Source organism: Bubalus kerabau, chromosome 15 (assembly GCF_029407905.1).
Source record: "Bubalus kerabau isolate K-KA32 ecotype Philippines breed swamp buffalo chromosome 15, PCC_UOA_SB_1v2, whole genome shotgun sequence".
Lineage (NCBI taxonomy): Eukaryota > Metazoa > Chordata > Mammalia > Artiodactyla > Bovidae > Bubalus > Bubalus kerabau.
Window position 1 is genome coordinate 77,106,548 of NC_073638.1, and position 15,295 is coordinate 77,121,842.

At 62.9% G+C, this 15,295-nt stretch overlaps 2 protein-coding genes across 20 annotated transcripts in view; both read left to right on the top strand.

The window, feature by feature from the left end:
* Nucleotides 1-11,844, top strand: part of DGKZ (diacylglycerol kinase zeta) — a 34,332-nt gene extending 22,488 nt beyond the window's left edge. For 16 of the 17 annotated variants that reach the window (XM_055546983.1, XM_055546984.1, XM_055546985.1 and 13 more), the window contains 27 exons: nt 921-977; nt 1,098-1,166; nt 1,927-1,998; nt 2,252-2,368; nt 2,466-2,537; nt 2,827-2,922; nt 3,162-3,244; nt 3,360-3,420; nt 3,513-3,626; nt 3,740-3,880; nt 4,331-4,409; nt 4,608-4,663; nt 4,824-4,886; nt 4,989-5,062; nt 5,151-5,262; nt 5,710-5,909; nt 6,109-6,209; nt 6,300-6,379; nt 6,468-6,537; nt 6,655-6,695; nt 7,191-7,330; nt 9,554-9,585; nt 9,837-9,880; nt 10,327-10,447; nt 10,521-10,554; nt 10,795-10,894; nt 11,146-11,844. In XM_055546983.1, coding sequence (XP_055402958.1) covers nt 921-977; nt 1,098-1,166; nt 1,927-1,998; nt 2,252-2,368; nt 2,466-2,537; nt 2,827-2,922; nt 3,162-3,244; nt 3,360-3,420; nt 3,513-3,626; nt 3,740-3,880; nt 4,331-4,409; nt 4,608-4,663; nt 4,824-4,886; nt 4,989-5,062; nt 5,151-5,262; nt 5,710-5,909; nt 6,109-6,209; nt 6,300-6,379; nt 6,468-6,537; nt 6,655-6,695; nt 7,191-7,330; nt 9,554-9,585; nt 9,837-9,880; nt 10,327-10,447; nt 10,521-10,554; nt 10,795-10,894; nt 11,146-11,262 — 2,346 coding nt within the window. In that variant the 3' untranslated portion in view covers nt 11,263-11,844. Of the gene's footprint in view, nt 1-920; nt 978-1,097; nt 1,167-1,926; nt 1,999-2,251; nt 2,369-2,465; nt 2,538-2,826; nt 2,923-3,161; nt 3,245-3,359; nt 3,421-3,512; nt 3,627-3,739; nt 3,881-4,330; nt 4,410-4,607; nt 4,664-4,823; nt 4,887-4,988; nt 5,063-5,150; nt 5,263-5,709; nt 5,910-6,108; nt 6,210-6,299; nt 6,380-6,467; nt 6,538-6,654; nt 6,696-7,190; nt 7,331-7,739; nt 8,312-9,553; nt 9,586-9,836; nt 9,881-10,326; nt 10,448-10,520; nt 10,555-10,794; nt 10,895-11,145 lie in introns of those variants that run through there. The other variant, XM_055546976.1, reaches the window with a different exon arrangement.
* A 214-nt stretch (nt 11,845-12,058) lies between these two features.
* MDK (midkine) lies at nt 12,059-15,152 on the top strand. 3 transcript variants are annotated; one of them, XM_055547852.1, is made up of 5 exons: nt 12,059-12,253; nt 13,494-13,570; nt 13,682-13,849; nt 13,997-14,107; nt 14,809-15,152. In XM_055547852.1, the coding sequence occupies exons 1-5, from the start codon at nt 12,228-12,230 to the stop codon at nt 14,832-14,834; spliced, it is 408 nt and encodes a 135-aa protein (XP_055403827.1). In that variant the 5' UTR covers nt 12,059-12,227; the 3' UTR covers nt 14,835-15,152. The 3 variants fall into 3 exon arrangements, with proteins under 3 accessions (XP_055403827.1, XP_055403824.1, XP_055403825.1); XM_055547849.1 differs by having other exon boundaries at nt 12,235-12,253; nt 13,946-14,107; XM_055547850.1 differs by lacking the exon at nt 12,059-12,253 and adding an exon at nt 13,104-13,191 and having other exon boundaries at nt 13,946-14,107.
* The last annotated feature ends 143 nt before the right edge of the window (nt 15,153-15,295 follow it).

Here is a 15,295-nt window from a genome sequence, read left to right on the forward strand (position 1 = left end):
ATGCTGGCTGAGATGCCATTTTTATCAGTTCCCAAACTAATACTTAGAAGGGGCTGAGCCTTTGTACCTCAGCTCTGTCTGGGCCAGTCCTGTGTGGGCCCTGAAGCCCGGCCCTGTCCCCTCCACTAGTGGAGAGGAGGAGAGCTGTAAAGACCTTTACCCAGGGACCATTGTCCACGTGGCTGCAGCTAGGGGCGCGTCTGGGCCCCCCGCTTCTAGGGAGGGAGGGAGAAGAACAGCTGGGTGAGTGGGTCCAGGCCCAGGGATTGGGGGGCTGCCGTGGCCCCGTAGGACTCCCCACCAGCAGAAACCAAGACCAGCGTAAGAGAAATACTGTAGGACTAGGAATGGCTTGAACGAGGCTGACGCAGACGGCTTCCCCTACTCCTCAACTCATACAGTGAACTTTCCCTACAGTTTTCCTAGGGCTGAAGCAGGGGCTCTGAGGAAAAGAGAGACGCCTGTAGCCCCAAGTCCTGTAGATCCGTCACACCAGCCCCTAAGGTGATAAACCAGGACTCCACAAATGGGCTGACGGTCTCCAGGGACCAGTCCACAAGCATGGGCTGGGTTGCCTGCAGGTGCCTAAGTTGGGAGAGCTGGAGGGCGAGGAAGAGTACAGGACGGGTCAGCCTTGCTGCCTTTTAGCAGGGAAGACGGATACAGAACTTGCTGTCTCCCTCATCCCAGAAGACTGGGCAGTGGAAGGGAGCTTCCTTCTGGCTAGTGGAGAGGAGGAGGGATGCCAGAGGGCCTCTGAGAAGAGGTGTCTGGCGTTCTCAGGACCCCCAGGATGCTGGGGGGGCCTCTCCCTCCTTTGTGAGATGCCTCCCGAGTGACACCTTCTGAAGGGGGTGGCCATGTGCCTGACCCCACAAAGGGCGGTTCTGACATTTTGGTGGTCACTGCGTGTTTCACAGATAAATTTCCGCTGTAAGCCATCCTTCCGTGAATCGGGCTCCAGGAACGTCCGTGAGGTAAGTGCCCGGGGTAGTTAGGGCCCCAGGTTTCCCGAGCGGGCCCCTCGGCAGTGACTCCAGAGCATTGCTGGGCTTCCGCCCGGCACTCAGCCCAGTGCCGCTCCTCTCGTCCGCCAGCCAACCTTCGTGCGGCACCACTGGGTACACCGGCGACGCCAGGACGGCAAGTGTCGGCACTGCGGGAAGGTGAGGCTCCGCCCAAGCAAGCTGGCCCTGGTCCCGGCGACCCCCGCACTGCCACGTGTGGCCCGTCCGTCCCTGACCGCGGGCAGAGTCCTGGGCCCACTCTCTCTGTCTGCCGTGCCCGCTCAGTCCCAGAACGCCCAGGTCCCTGGGCAGAGCGGGAGAGCAGGGAGGAAAGCCTCCTCCTCCGAGAGCAGTGTGTCTGGACTGCTTGGAAGCTGTGAGCAAGCCCTTCAAGAAGCGTGGAGGCTTTTTCCCTCGCTAGTTCAGCCAATGCACATTGAGGGCCCACTGGGTGCGAGCATAGCCCACAGCAGCCCAGGTTTCACTGACCTGTCTTGTCCCCCCCACCCACCCCCCAGTAAGTTCAGGCTCTGAGAGATCTAGGGGCCTTGTCCCTCCTCCCTCCATCCACCCTGAGTGTCCAGCATGTCAGGCACAGTAGGCCCTGCGATAAATAGTGTAGGACGAACAGGGAATGACTGTGATGGTTACTGCACAGAGTTTTGAGAGCCTGGGTTGGGAGGGAGGGACTGGAGTTAGGCAGGAGTTATCTATGGACCCCTTTCCAGCAGATGGTGCAGTTAACTTCAGAGACCCAGCCTGGCTCAGCCCCCATGACTCTAGGGACTCCTTTTATAGTTCTTTTCTTTAAAAAAAAAAAAAAAGAGTGCTCAGTTGCCCTGGGCGGAGAGGCAGGAATGGGCTGGGCCTGCTGCTCTGGGCCCAGCCCCAGGGACCCTCACCACCCTCTGCCCCCCAGGGCTTCCAGCAGAAGTTCACTTTCCACAGCAAGGAGATTGTGGCCATCAGCTGCTCCTGGTGCAAGCAAGCAGTGAGTGCCACTCCCCTGCTGGCCGGCTGTCCCCTGGGCTGTGCAGGGTGCGAGCTGCAGGCGGGCAGCTGGCTGCCACTCCCCTGCCGGCCGGCTGTCCCCTGGGCTGCGCGGGGCGCGGGCTGAAGGCGGGCAGCCGGCTGCCACTCCCCTGCCGGCCGGCTGTCCCGTGGGCTGTGCAGGGTGCGGGCTGCAGGTCTCGGCCAGGCCCAGCTCAGCCACGGCCCCCCGCCACCCCCCCCACCCCCTCCAGTACCACAGTAAGGTGTCCTGCTTCATGCTGCAGCAGATCGAGGAGCCGTGCTCCCTGGGGGTCCACGCCGCTGTGGTCATCCCCCCTACCTGGATCCTCCGGGCCCGCAGGCCCCAGGTGAGTCCCACCTGCGCCAGGAAACCCCGACCCCCAGGGTCTGCCAGCCACCCCAGCCCCAACCATCTTGTCACCCACACCTCCACTTCCCTCGCAGAACACCCTCAAAGCCAGCAAGAAGAAAAAAAGAGCATCATTCAAGAGGAAGTCTAGCAAGAAAGGGCCTGAGGTTAGACCAGGGACCAGGCGGGCAGCCGGAGGGGAACAGGAGAGGGGGGCCTGTTTCTTGGGACACTGAGGCCCTCCCCCCTGCTGGAGCTAACGATGCGGCCGTCGCTGGGTCAGTCTGGGCTCTGGGGCCCCCAAGCAGGGGGAGAGGTCCAGGTCCTCCTCTGGGGCCAGGCCCACTGTGAGGTCTGACCCTGCAGTGATACTCACGGGGGCACCCGGGGCGCGGAGAACAGGGTGAGGGTCCCCCAGGGCGGGAACCAGCCTTACGGGCTCTCTCTGTCTCCAAGGAGGGCCGCTGGAGACCCTTCATCATCAGGCCTACCCCGTCCCCCCTCATGAAGCCCCTGCTGGTGTTCGTGAACCCCAAGAGTGGGGGCAACCAGGTACGCACAGCCTCCAGTCTCCTCTGAGAGCCTTGGGGCGGGGTGGGGTGTAGCTCAGCCCCTCCCCCCAGCAGGTGTTCCCAGGTCGGCTTTGGCCCCACCCCTTTCTCCCAGGGATGCGGAGAAAGTCACCTCTGCCTCCGCCTCTTGCCTCTTCCTGGGCCCACGCACTTCTCCCCACCTCAGCCCTCCACCCTAACTGCCTCCCCGCTTCCCTGTCGGCTCCTGGTCTCCCACAGGGTGCCAAGATCATCCAGTCCTTCCTCTGGTATCTGAATCCCCGGCAAGTCTTTGACCTGAGCCAGGGGGGCCCCAGGGAGGCGTAAGTACCTGTCAGGGCTCTGTGGGGGCGGTGGCGAGGGCTGGCCTGGCGCGCTCTCGGGGCGCAGCTCACCGGTCCTGACCCCTCTGACCCCGTTCCCGCCCTCTGACCCCAGGCTGGAGATGTATCGCCGGGTGCACAACCTGCGGATCCTGGCCTGCGGGGGTGACGGCACGGTGAGTCCTCACGGCCCGAAAAGCCGGGCTGCCGGGGCGCCCGCGCTGACCTGGCCCGCACCGACCTGGCCCGCTCTGCCCTGCTCCTCCAGGTCGGCTGGATCCTCTCCACGCTGGACCAACTGCGCTTGAAGCCGCCGCCGCCAGTCGCCATCCTGCCCCTGGGCACTGGCAATGACTTGGCCCGCACCCTCAACTGGGGCGGGGTGAGCGCCCATGGACGGGGCAGGGAGCCAGGGATGGAGGGGGGCGGGGTACCAGGGGAGGCCCAGACCCCAGAGGAGCTCAGTTCCCGCCCCCCCCCCCCCCCCCACCCCAGGGTTACACCGACGAGCCTGTGTCCAAGATCCTGTCCCACGTGGAGGAGGGCAACGTGGTACAGCTGGACCGCTGGGACCTCCGTGCAGAGCCCAACCCTGAGGCGGGGCCCGAGGAGCGAGACGAGGGGGCCACCGACCGGGTGGGTCAACTGTGGGGGAGAGCCGGGGGTGTCTGGGATCTGGGGCAAGTCTTTGTGTCACCAGACTTCGGCCTCTCCTTGGGAAGAGGGAATGGTAGTCCTCAGCTCACAAGAGAGTTGTCTGCAGCCTCTCGGTACATCTTACTAAGCACCTGCTACAGCCAGGCACCATCGAGGTGCCTTGCTACAGCTGTGCACTGGTTCTCAGCAGTGCACAGAGCCAGGCCTGGCGCGTGTGAGGCCCGTCAGGGAGGAGTCGTGTGTTGGGGGCGGGCAAGGCCTGGGAAGAGAAGCCAGCTGGGCATAGGCTGCTTTGCTGTGCAGGCGCTTGACGGGGCTCCCCAGGAGCTGAGAAGGCTGGGCCGAGGCCCCCTTTCTGCAGAGGTGGCTGTGGGGAGGTGCAGGGTGCATGCTAGAGCCCCTCATTCCTGTCCCTTGGCCCTCCTCCAGCTGCCTCTGGATGTCTTCAACAACTACTTCAGCCTGGGCTTTGACGCCCACGTCACCCTGGAGTTCCACGAGTCTCGAGGTGGGCGCGTCTTTGCTGAGGAGGCCACCCGCGGGTGGTGGTCGGGGGGGAGCCCAGGAGGGGCCCCGAGATGGCCAGACCTTGCCCCTGCCAGTACAAGGCTTTCGTCCGTCATCAGCCATCCCGCCCGAGCCCAGATTGGAAAGCCCCAACAGGCTCAGAGCAGCTGACTGTCCCCTATTTCTTGTCACCACCCAGAGGCCAACCCGGAGAAGTTCAACAGCCGCTTCCGGAATAAGATGTTCTACGCCGGGGTGAGTCTGGGGCCTGCCGCTGCACCCAGCCGTTGCCACGCCCACCCGTTCTCCCACCCATGCCCCCACCCACCCATGTCCACCAGGCCTCAGGACCCCTGTACGGCAGCGGGAAGGACATGCCCTGTTACCAGATGGTGACGCCCTGTGTCTCCCACAGACAGCCTTCTCCGACTTCCTGATGGGCAGCTCCAAGGACTTGGCCAAGCACATCCGCGTGGTGGTGAGTGGACTGTGCCCGCAGGCAGGGGTGGGTGGGTCCAGCGGGAGGGATACCCCCTGGGTGCATATGCCCTCAACCCCGTCCGCCTGTTCCTGCCTGCAGTGTGATGGGACTGACCTGACCCCCAAGATTCAGGACCTGAAACCCCAGTGCATTGTTTTCTTGAACATCCCCAGGTGAGGAGGGGAGGGCGTTGGGTGGGCCCTGCTGTCCCTGTCCTGCACGCCTGTCCTCTGAAGCCCATGGCTGTGCCCTCCCCTCCAGGTACTGTGCGGGCACCATGCCCTGGGGCCACCCTGGGGAGCACCATGACTTTGAGCCCCAGCGGCACGACGATGGCTACCTCGAGGTCATCGGCTTTACCATGACCTCCCTGGTGAGTAAGCCAGCACGGGGCCCACCTGGAGCCCCAGGCCTGCCTTGCCCCTGGCACTGGCCCCAAGATGGAAGGGGACGCCTTCCCTGGTGGTCCAGTGGTTAAGAATCCACTTGGCAATGTAGGGGACATGAGTTTGATCCCTTTGGGGGGACCTAAGTTCCCACATGTCTCAGGGCAACTAAGCATGTGTGACAAAACTGAGACCCAAAGCAGCCAGATAAATATAAAACAATAAATAAAAATAATGGAAGGGGGTCACCAAATTCATTTTCATTGGCCAGGACTGGAGAATTCACCCTCACCTCCTTTCTCTGGCTGGGGTCTCACCCTCCTCTGCTCTCCGTCGGGTGGGGGATTACTCACTTTGTTCTCCAGCCTGGGAAAAGGAAAGCCTGCGGTCCTGCCGGCCCCTGGCCCCTGACCCTGAGCCTCCCGTGCCCACAGGCCGCGCTGCAGGTGGGCGGGCACGGCGAGCGGCTGACGCAGTGCCGAGAGGTGCTGCTCACCACGTCCAAAGCCATCCCGGTGCAGGTGGACGGCGAGCCCTGCAAGCTCGCAGCCTCGCGCATCCGCATCGCCCTGCGCAACCAGGCCACCATGGTGCAGAAGGCCAAGCGGCGGAGTGCCGCCCCCCTGCACAGCGAGTATGTCCCCCGGCCCCGCCCACGTGCCCTGGGCCCCAGAGACTGTGCCCCTCCCCAGCCTCAGTTTTTCCCTCTGGGAAGGAGGCTAACAGTACCCCGGGGCAGCTGGGGCGGGGGGTGGTACATGGTGTGATGCCTGGCGGGGACCAGCAGCTTGGGCAGGGCACTTGCCGAGCGCCACGTGGTCGCCTGCCTGCAGCCAGCAGCCGGTGCCGGAGCAGCTGCGAGTCCAGGTGAGCAGGGTCAGCATGCACGACTACGAGGCCCTGCACTACGACAAGGAGCAGCTCAAAGAGGCTTGTGAGTGGCAGGCGGGGTGGGGAGGGGGTGCTGTGGGGCGGGGCCCGGGCTGGGGTGCAGCCCGCTGCTGATGGCCGCCCTGCCCTGCAGCTGTGCCGCTGGGCACTGTGGTGGTCCCAGGAGACAGCGACCTGGAGCTGTGCCGCGCTCACATCGAGAGGCTCCGGCAGGTGAGGGGTGGGGCCAGGGCCTGCCCACAGGGCCCTGCCGGCCCAGGTTCTGGTGGCCTTCAGCCCTGGCCTCTGCCTCTCTTGCCAGGAGCCCGAAGGTGCTGGAGCCCAGTCCCCGATGTGCCAGAAACTGTCCCCCAAGTGGTGCTTCCTCGATGGTGAGTGGCCCCTGAAGGGCCAGGTCCCGCCCCGTCCCTTGGCAGTCCTGGGTGGGGTGGCTGGAGACCCGGGCCTGGATAGGGGGCCACCTTCCTCAGCTAGCCCTCTCCCCACAGCCACCACTGCCAGCCGCTTCTACAGAATCGACAGGGCCCAGGTAAGCACTCGAGGTCTGCTCCGAAAACCGCTGGCTCCGGGCCCCCATGTCACTTGTCCTGCTTGGCCGCCCTGCATGGCCGGGCACACCCGTGTCCGCCGATGGGCAGTGCACAGGGATGGTGCTGACAGTGGGAAGCTGGGCTCGCGGGGTTGGGTTGTGGGGGAGCCTCAAAGCACAGGCGTCTTCCAGCCAGACACTAAAAGAAAGGTGCTTTGGGTCAGAGGCCGGGGCACCTGGTAAAGGCTTAGCCGTGGGAAGGGGCTGCAAGCTGGGGGCCCCCTGTGTGAGGTCAGGGGATCCGGGGCAGGAAGGGAGAGGAGAGGGTGGGGTGGGGTGGGGGCTGGCAGGGCCACAGGCCTGGCTGCCCCATCAGTGTTCCACCTCATGGCCGCGGCTTCTCCAGGTCTGCTGGCCTGGCGTCCGCCTGCACCCCCCATCGGCTGCCCTGCAGGGCCCTGACCCTCAGCCCGACCTTCCCCCCCAACCCTGTAGGAACACCTCAACTACGTGACCGAGATCGCACAGGACGAGATTTATATCCTGGACCCTGAGCTGCTGGGGGCATCTGCCCGTCCTGACCTCCCCACCCCCACGTCCCCTCTCCCCACCTCGCCCTGCTCCCCCACATCCCGGTGAGTCCCGAGCCTCAGCCAACCCTCCCCCCGCCGTTGCCCCAAAGGACAGCCAACTGAAACCCCTCCCCCCCGGCCGTGGCCGGGCCATGAGCCCTCCGCCCCACCGGCCAGCATCCACCCCGCTGTGGTGGCCGGACACCCGGGCTCCCCCTGGCCACCCGCACCCTCGTCAGAGCGCCTTGCAGCCGCCTGGCCTCCCACTCTCCCCCAGCACCCTGTGGGCACGTGCCCTGCCCTGCTCCTGGTCACTTCACCCTGGGCACCGGTGCCCTCCTCCACCACCACAGTGCAGCCCCGCTCACCTGTCCGTTCTTTGCCGTCTCGTTTGCCCACCTCTGGACTTGTTCTTGCCTCCCCGATCTTCACCCTCCACTCACGTCTCAGCTTGGGTGTGCCTTCTCCGCAGTCTCTCGGGAGCCCCCCTGAAGTTGCTGTTGAATCACACCACCCAGTCTCCCGCTCTCCTACACTCCCTGCTGTTCCAGAACACTGTGTTTACTCGTTTGTCTGACTTTGTCTCTCTGACTAGAATGTAAGCTCCCTGAGAGCAAGTTCTCCACCTGTCTTGTTCACGGCTGTGTTGCTGGTGCCCAGAACAGCACTTGACATGCAGGAGGCACTCAATAAACTGTTGAATGAACCAAGGGTGCCCCGGGCTGGGGCTGGGGAGGGCAACAAGCTGGGCCTGTGCTGTAGCCACGTCACCCTGCCACATCTCACCCAGCCACACCCCTGCCACACCCTGGCACATCTCATCCTGTCACCCTGTCGTTTCATGTCACCTTGTCACATCCTGTCACCCTGTCACATCTCGTCACCTTATCACATCTCATCCTGTCACCCTCATCTCGTCACCTTGTCATCTCATCCTGTCACCCTGTCACATAGTTACCCCATCACATCTCATCCTGTCACCTTGTCACATCCTGTCACCTTGTCACATCTCATGTCCCTGTCACCCTCACATCTCGTCACCTTGTCACCTCATCCTGTCACCCTGTCACATATCATGTCACCTTGTCACATCCTGTCACCCTGTCACATCTTGTCACCTTATCACCTTATCACATCTCATCCTGTCACCCTCATCTCACCTTGTCATCTCATCCTGTCACCCTGTCACATATTGTTACCCCATCACATCTCATCCTGTCATCTTGTCACATCCTGTCACCCTGTCACATCTCATGTCACCGCCATTTCATGTCATCTTGTCACATCCTGTCACCCTGTCACCTCAAGTCACTGTCACATCTCATCCTGTTACATCATCACATCTCGTCATGTCACCCTGCCACATCTCATGTCAGATCTCATCCTGTCACACCTCATGTCACCCGTCACATCTCATCCTGTCACCCTCATCTCGTCACCTTGTCACCTCATCCTGTCACCCTGTCACATATCATGTTACCCCATCACATCTCATCCTGTCACCCAGTCCCATCTCGTCACCTTGTCATATCCTGTCACCCTGTCACATCTCATGTCACCGTCATTTCATGTCATCTTGTCACATCCTGTCACCCCAAGTCACTGTCACATCTCATCCTGTTACATCATATCTCGTCATGTCACCCTGCCACATCTCATGTCAGATCTCATCCTGTCACACCTCATGTCACCCGTCACATATGTCACCCTCATCTCGTCACCTTGTCATATCATCCTGTCACCCTGTCACATATGTCACCTTGTCACATCCTGTCACCCTGTCACATCTCATGTCACCTTGTCACACCTCATCCTGTCATCTTGTCACATCTCATCCTGTCACCTTGTCACATCTCATCCTGTCACCCTCGTCACATCTCATCCTGTCACCCTCATCTCGTCACCTTGTCATCTCATCCTGTCACCCTGTCACATCCTGTCACCTTGTCACATCTCATGTCCCTGTCACCCTCACATCTTGTCACCTTGTCACCTCCTGTCACCCTATCACATATCATGTTACCCCATCACATCTTATCCTATCACCCTGTCACATCTCATCACCTTGTCACATCCTGTCACCCTGTCGCATCTCATGTCACCCTGTCGTTTCATGTCATCTTGTCACATCCTGTCACCTCAAATCATTGTCACATCTCATCCTGTTACATCATCACATCTCATCATGTCACCCTGCCACATCTCATGTCAGATCTCATCCTGTCACACCTCATGTCAGCCGTCACATCTCATCATGTCACCCCGTCACATCTGCTCTGTTTGCAGGTCACTGCCAGGGGACGCTGCGCCCCCTACAGGTGAGGCCTCTCCCTGCAGGGCCCCTGCTTCCTCCCTGGTCAGAGGACCCAGGCTCAGTGGGGTGGGGCGGGGCGAGGTGGAGCCCATACACAGCCTCACACCAACATAGCTATAGTAACGTTTGCCACAGCCCTCGGCACACGTGCCCCTCAGGCCCACTTTGCACAATAATACATCACATACATGTTCATGCACTGATGCAAGCCAAGGCCTCCCGTGCCAGAGTGTAACAGGCTGGTGTTCCGAGCAGGTGAAGAGCTCATCGAGGCTGCCAAGAGGAACGATTTCTGTAAGGTACTAGTGCCAGGTTCGGGCTTCTTCCCCTTGGCAGCCCCAGCGGGGCCTGGGGAGTGGGGCCTCTGGCTGGGCCAGGAGCTGCTTGGTCGAGATGCAGTCATCTGTCATGACCTGGCCCTCTGGGGGGGTCTCCATGTGATTGTTCCAATCTGCCCCGCCCCACCCACATTCATTGTCCCTCCTTAGGGGCTTCCTAGCTCAGTCCGTCTGTCCCCAGGGCACAGAAAGGAGTGAGTCTTAGAGGAACCACAGGCTCCAAGGCTCCCAGGGAGTCCAAGGGCACCTGGGATGAGAGATGCCCAATGTCTCTCCCTTGCACTCCGAAAAGACCCCTGGAGACCTCTAGGGAGCCTGGGGCCTGTGTAAGAGTTGGAGGGGTGTTTCTGTGGTGGGAAGGAGGGTGGTCTTGAGGTGCCCAGCCTTGCCCTGCCTCCTGCCCCCAGCTCCAGGAGCTGCACCGAGCTGGGGGTGACCTCATGCACCGTGACGAGCGGAGCCGCACGCTCCTGCACCACGCGGTCAGCACTGGCAGCAAGGAAGTGGTCCGCTACCTGCTGGAGCACGGTGAGCTGGGGCCCCCGGGGCCGCGGGGAGGCTGCTGGGCCTCTCTAACCTCTTCCCCCCTGCCCTTCTCCAGCGCCCACTGAGATCCTTGATGCCGTGGAGGAAAAGTGAGTATCTGGGCAGGGCAGGACCCCAGTTACCCTGGAAACCACCCAGGCTTCATCTAGCCCTTCTGTGTGGATCCTGTCAGAGCCCATAAAACCCTTCCTGGCCATATCTGTCGCCCTCTGGGCCACCCCCCGCCCCACCCCAGGACCCCACACTTCCTGCCCCTTCTGATGGCCCCTGAGGAGACACGAGGGCCCAGAGGACTGGATGGAGTCCACAGCCAGCCCCTGTTCCCCCAGCGGGGAGACCTGCCTGCACCAGGCGGCAGCCCTGGGCCAGCGCACCATCTGCCACTACATCGTGGAGGCCGGGGCCTCGCTCATGAAGACTGACCAGCAGGTGAGCAGAGGGGCAGAGCGGGCACGGAGGAATCTACGCAGACAGAGCCAGCCTTCCCCGCACTCCGCCCATGGGAGAGGGGAGCCTGGGGAAGGGTGGCCTCGGGGGATTCAGAGCTGGCCTTCAACACAGCCCGGACCCCAAGCCTGAGATCACAGAAGGCGGCTTCTCCCGAGGGAAGCGCCCTGTCTTCTAGTCTGTTGGGGCCAACAGGCTCCTGAGGTGATGGCAGCCCCCCCGACCCCATCCAGGGTGACACTCCCCGGCAGAGGGCGGAGAAGGCTCAGGACACGGAACTGGCGGCATACCTGGAAAACCGGCAGCATTACCAGATGATCCAGCGGGAGGACCAGGAGACCGCGGTGTGAGGGCCGGCCAGCCCCTCCTGGCCTCCGCGCTGCCACATTCCAGTCAGACGGCCACAGAGGGACCCGGCCCCAGGGAAGGAGCCGCGTGCTGTTCCCTGAGGAGCTGCCCAGACCTAGGGCTGGACTCTGAGGAGCTGGGGGGGGTCTCACCCCGTCCCCTGAGGCCGCAGCCTAACCCGGAGGGAGGCTCACAGGGGACCAGGAAACTGGACTGGGCTGGGCAGGCCTGGGGGTGGGGGGCATGGCATTGGGGGGGCCCACTGCTATGGGGGCTGTGGAGTTCAGGGGCCGCAGCCAGGAGGGCAGAGGGCCTTGAGGAAGCCCTCAGGAAGAGGCTTCGTAAGCCTCCCAGCCCTTTGGGACTGTCACTCTGAGGCTCCTGGGGGCTCGGCCCCCTCTCCTGCCCTGACCCCCCCCACCCCCACCCGGGGTCTTCTGCTGCATCTGCCTGCCCGCCGCCCTGCTTAGCGTGTGACCCTCCTCCCAAACCCTGTCATTTCACCTCCGACTCTGTGGCCTGGGGGTTGGGATGGGGCTCCCTCATGGTGACATGTTTACAGCTGGGTGTGACTCAGTAAAGTGTATTTTTTTTCCTTTCTGCTTTTCTTTTTTTGGGGGGGTGGGGGGTCTTCCTGAAGCAGTGGGATCTGTTGGGTTATCCGCAGGGTTGGGGGACTGGATGCCATGAACGCAGACCCATTTCAGGGAGTCCTGATTCCTGTGTGGGGGTGGGGTCTGAGGGCCTGCCCGGGACCTGACCTCGGCCAGGCTGCGGGGCTCGCAGGGGCTGGGGGAGGAGCCAGTTTCCTCCAGCTTCCCGCTTCCCGCTGGGACGATAACAATGAAAGTGAAAGAGGTGGGGCAGGGGCCTGGCCTGGTTTCTTGTGCCCGGTTGCCCTGTGGCTGGGCAAGCCCCCTCCCCCTGGCCTCCACCACTCTGGCTCCTACGGGGACCTGAGGAGGCGATGCCCGAGGGCCCGGCTCACAAGAGGTGGGCATTTGCAGCCTTTGCAAGGCCGGATCTGGAACTTCTCAGACGGCTCCTGTCTGCTCTTAAGTCTTAACCAAACCCCGGCCTGCGGGCTCCTCCTTCCTTAACCGCCCCCCGCCCCCCCGCGCGCCCCCTCCAACTTGCGCTCCGAGAAGAGCGCACCGGCCTCCGCGCCCCCCCAACAACTCGTGCGCTCTTCTGGGGTTCCCCTGCGAGCCCCACCGCAACACGGAGTAGAACATCTCCCTGGACACTTGGTGAAGCGATCCGAGGCGGGGCTGGTGCTCCTTCCCCAGCATCTAAGGGTCGCTGAGAGTCTAGCGGGTCCTGGGAGGTGGAGGGGAGACTCGACGGGGTTCATCACTGCACCCTCCCGGGGCTCGGCGGACAGAGCCGCCCACCGGCTCGAACGCGGGCCCCAGGCCGGGACCTAGGACACACCCGGGGCTCCGTACCCTCTCCTGGTCTCCACCTAAGGCTCCGTGGCCGTGGAGGGAAGCGGGCGTCCAGGGGGAAAAGGGGACGGAAAACCGGGGCTAGGGCCGATGGAGCGCCAGATTGAGGCATGGGGAATGGGGTGCGGGGACCAGACGGAGACCCGGGGCCGGGAGAGCCCGGGATCGGAGGATGGGGAGCCCAGGAGAGCCGGGTGTCTGAGAGCCGAGGGCAGAGGCCGGGGAGGCGAGGGTGTGGGGCGAGCAGCGGGAAGAGGTGGGGTAGGGGCGCGGGGAGGGAAGAGAGGCGGGGACGCCGGGGTCGGGGGGGCGGCGCGGGTTTGAGGGGAGGGGGCGGGGCAGGTCCTTCCTCGGTAGGGGGGAGGGGGCGGGGGCCCATGTGACCGGCTCAGACCGGTTCTGGAGACAAAAGGGGCCGCGGCGGCCGGAGCGGGACAGCCCGGCGCGGGAGGGAGCGAAGCCGCGCGCGCGGGCAGCGAGCGAGTGAGCGTGCGGGGCCCCGGAGGGCGCGCGGTGGCTTCGGGCCCCCCAGCCGCTGCTCATCTGGGGTCCGGAGGCGGGGAGGGGGTCTGAGCTGCGTCCCAGGCTCCAGGAGGCCCCCGGGGAGATTCCTCCCGCTGTGCGCCCGGGCTGGCAGCGAGGGGCCGGCCCCCCCAAGTCCGCCGCAGTAGCAGCCCGACCCTTTGGGCCTGGCCTGGGAACTGGGGCAAAGTTGGGGGGGGGGGTGGTCCACGCCTGCGGCCCCCGGGGTGGGGGGAGGATTCTGACCCGTGCTCTCCCCTCAGGATGCAGCGCCGAAGCTTCCTCCTCCTCGCCCTCCTCGCCTTGCTGGCGCTCACCTCCGCGGTGGCCAAAAAGAAAGGTGATACGGCGGGAGCGGGGGACTGAAAGGGGGCCGGAGCCCAGGTGAGGCCAGACCCCAGGAAGGGTGAGTCCAAGTCCAGGTCCTGAGCTCTGTTCCCCGGCCTTGCAGACAAAGTGAAGAAGGGAGGCCCAGGGAGCGAGTGTGCCGAGTGGACCTGGGGGCCCTGCACCCCCAGCAGCAAGGACTGCGGCGTGGGATTCCGCGAGGGCACCTGCGGGGCCCAGACGCAGCGCATCCGGTGCCGGGTGCCCTGTAACTGGAAGAAGGAGTTTGGAGGTGAGGTGGGGTGCCCGCGGAGGGTAGGCGGGGGCCCAGCTTCACAGGCCCCTTCACAGGCTGCCCAGCCCTAACCTCCCCGGGATCTCCCGCCAGCCGACTGCAAGTACAAGTTTGAGACCTGGGGGGCGTGTGATGGGGGCACAGGCACCAAAGCCCGCCAAGGGACCCTGAAGAAGGCGCGATACAATGCCCAGTGCCAGGAGACCATCCGAGTGACCAAGCCCTGCAGCCCCAAGACCAAAGCCAAGGCCAAAGGTTAGCAAGGTGGGGTCGGTAGGGATGGGATCGTCACAGGTGGCTGCCCCAACCTGTGAAGGCAGTGGTGAAGTTGCCGTTTTTGGGTACTGGCCAGTGACTTCTTGATGTCTACACTGTCTTTCTATAGGCAGAGACCTTAGGTGGGTGGTACTGAGAGCTCTGCAGATGGAGTCTGGGAGGTTGAAACCCTGGCTCAAGTAAAGACCAAGTCAGTGGTTCTGTTGGAGCCTTTGGCTTAGGATCCAGGGCAGTGGGCCTGGAAGGGCCTGGCTTTGTCATTTCCCAGCAGGTGGGGGCAGTTTCTAGCTGGGAAGGACTTCTTTACTTCCTCTCTCCCTTAGCTTCCTTCCTGACTCCCGACAGTCCTGGAGGCCAACCAGGCAGAGGGGCATATGCCCACTTCCCAGGTGAAGGGACTGAGGCTGTGTTCCAGGGCTGCTGGGACTAGGACTGAGACCGCGAACTGGGAGGTTTTCTGATTTCCCAACGGAAGTCTAAGCTGGCGGAGTGAGGAGTGTCCCAGGGCATCACAATGGCTGCCCTGGCCCAGGGGCTTCCCGGGGCGGGCTGATGGAGAACCACCAGGGGGCAGAATTTTGTTTTCTCTAATGTGCGTGCTGCAGGGAAGGGGGGGGGGGGGTGTTCTCCACTGGGTCACCCGAACCCTGCTAATGCAGTGTTTCTTTCTTGTTTTACAGCTAAGAAAGGGAAGGAAAAGGACTAGCGGCCAGGCCCGGATGCCAAGGCACCCCGGCTTCACTAGGAGGCCCGGCCCACACCCTCCCTCCACAGGCTCAAGATGTTACCCACCAGTGCCTTCTGCCTCCTCGTTAGCTTTATCAATCATGCCCTGCTTCTTCCCTTTCACTTGCCCACATCACCCCAAGTGCCTAAAGTGGGGAGGGACAAGGGATTCTGGGCAGCTTGAGCACCGCCCCCCTGCAAAGGTATTTGATTCCCCTGTACCCACTTTTCTTTTTCCCCTACTGGATGCCATTACTAAGAAATAAATAAAATAAATATCTTTTTGTTCCCAATAAAAGCTTTTCTTTTAATATATAAAAGCCCCTTCCCAGGGAGTTTGCTGTGGTGATTTGTTGGAGGTGGGACAATGGAGGAGAGAGAGGGCTGGAGGGAACAGTGGCTTTTGGGGGTTTGGGGGTTTGGCGGTGAGTGCTTCTCCAG

Bases quoted from the DNA above. Each gene is read 5' to 3' on its own strand.
- MDK (XM_055547849.1), top strand. From the start codon at position 13,495: ATGCAGCGCCGAAGCTTCCTCCTCCTCGCCCTCCTCGCCTTGCTGGCG. The intron at 13,571-13,681 runs GTGATACGGCGG...CCGGCCTTGCAG, and splicing joins CGCGGTGGCCAAAAAGAAAG to ACAAAGTGAAGAAGGGAGGC. The intron at 14,108-14,808 runs GTTAGCAAGGTG...CTTGTTTTACAG, and splicing joins GACCAAAGCCAAGGCCAAAG to CTAAGAAAGGGAAGGAAAAG.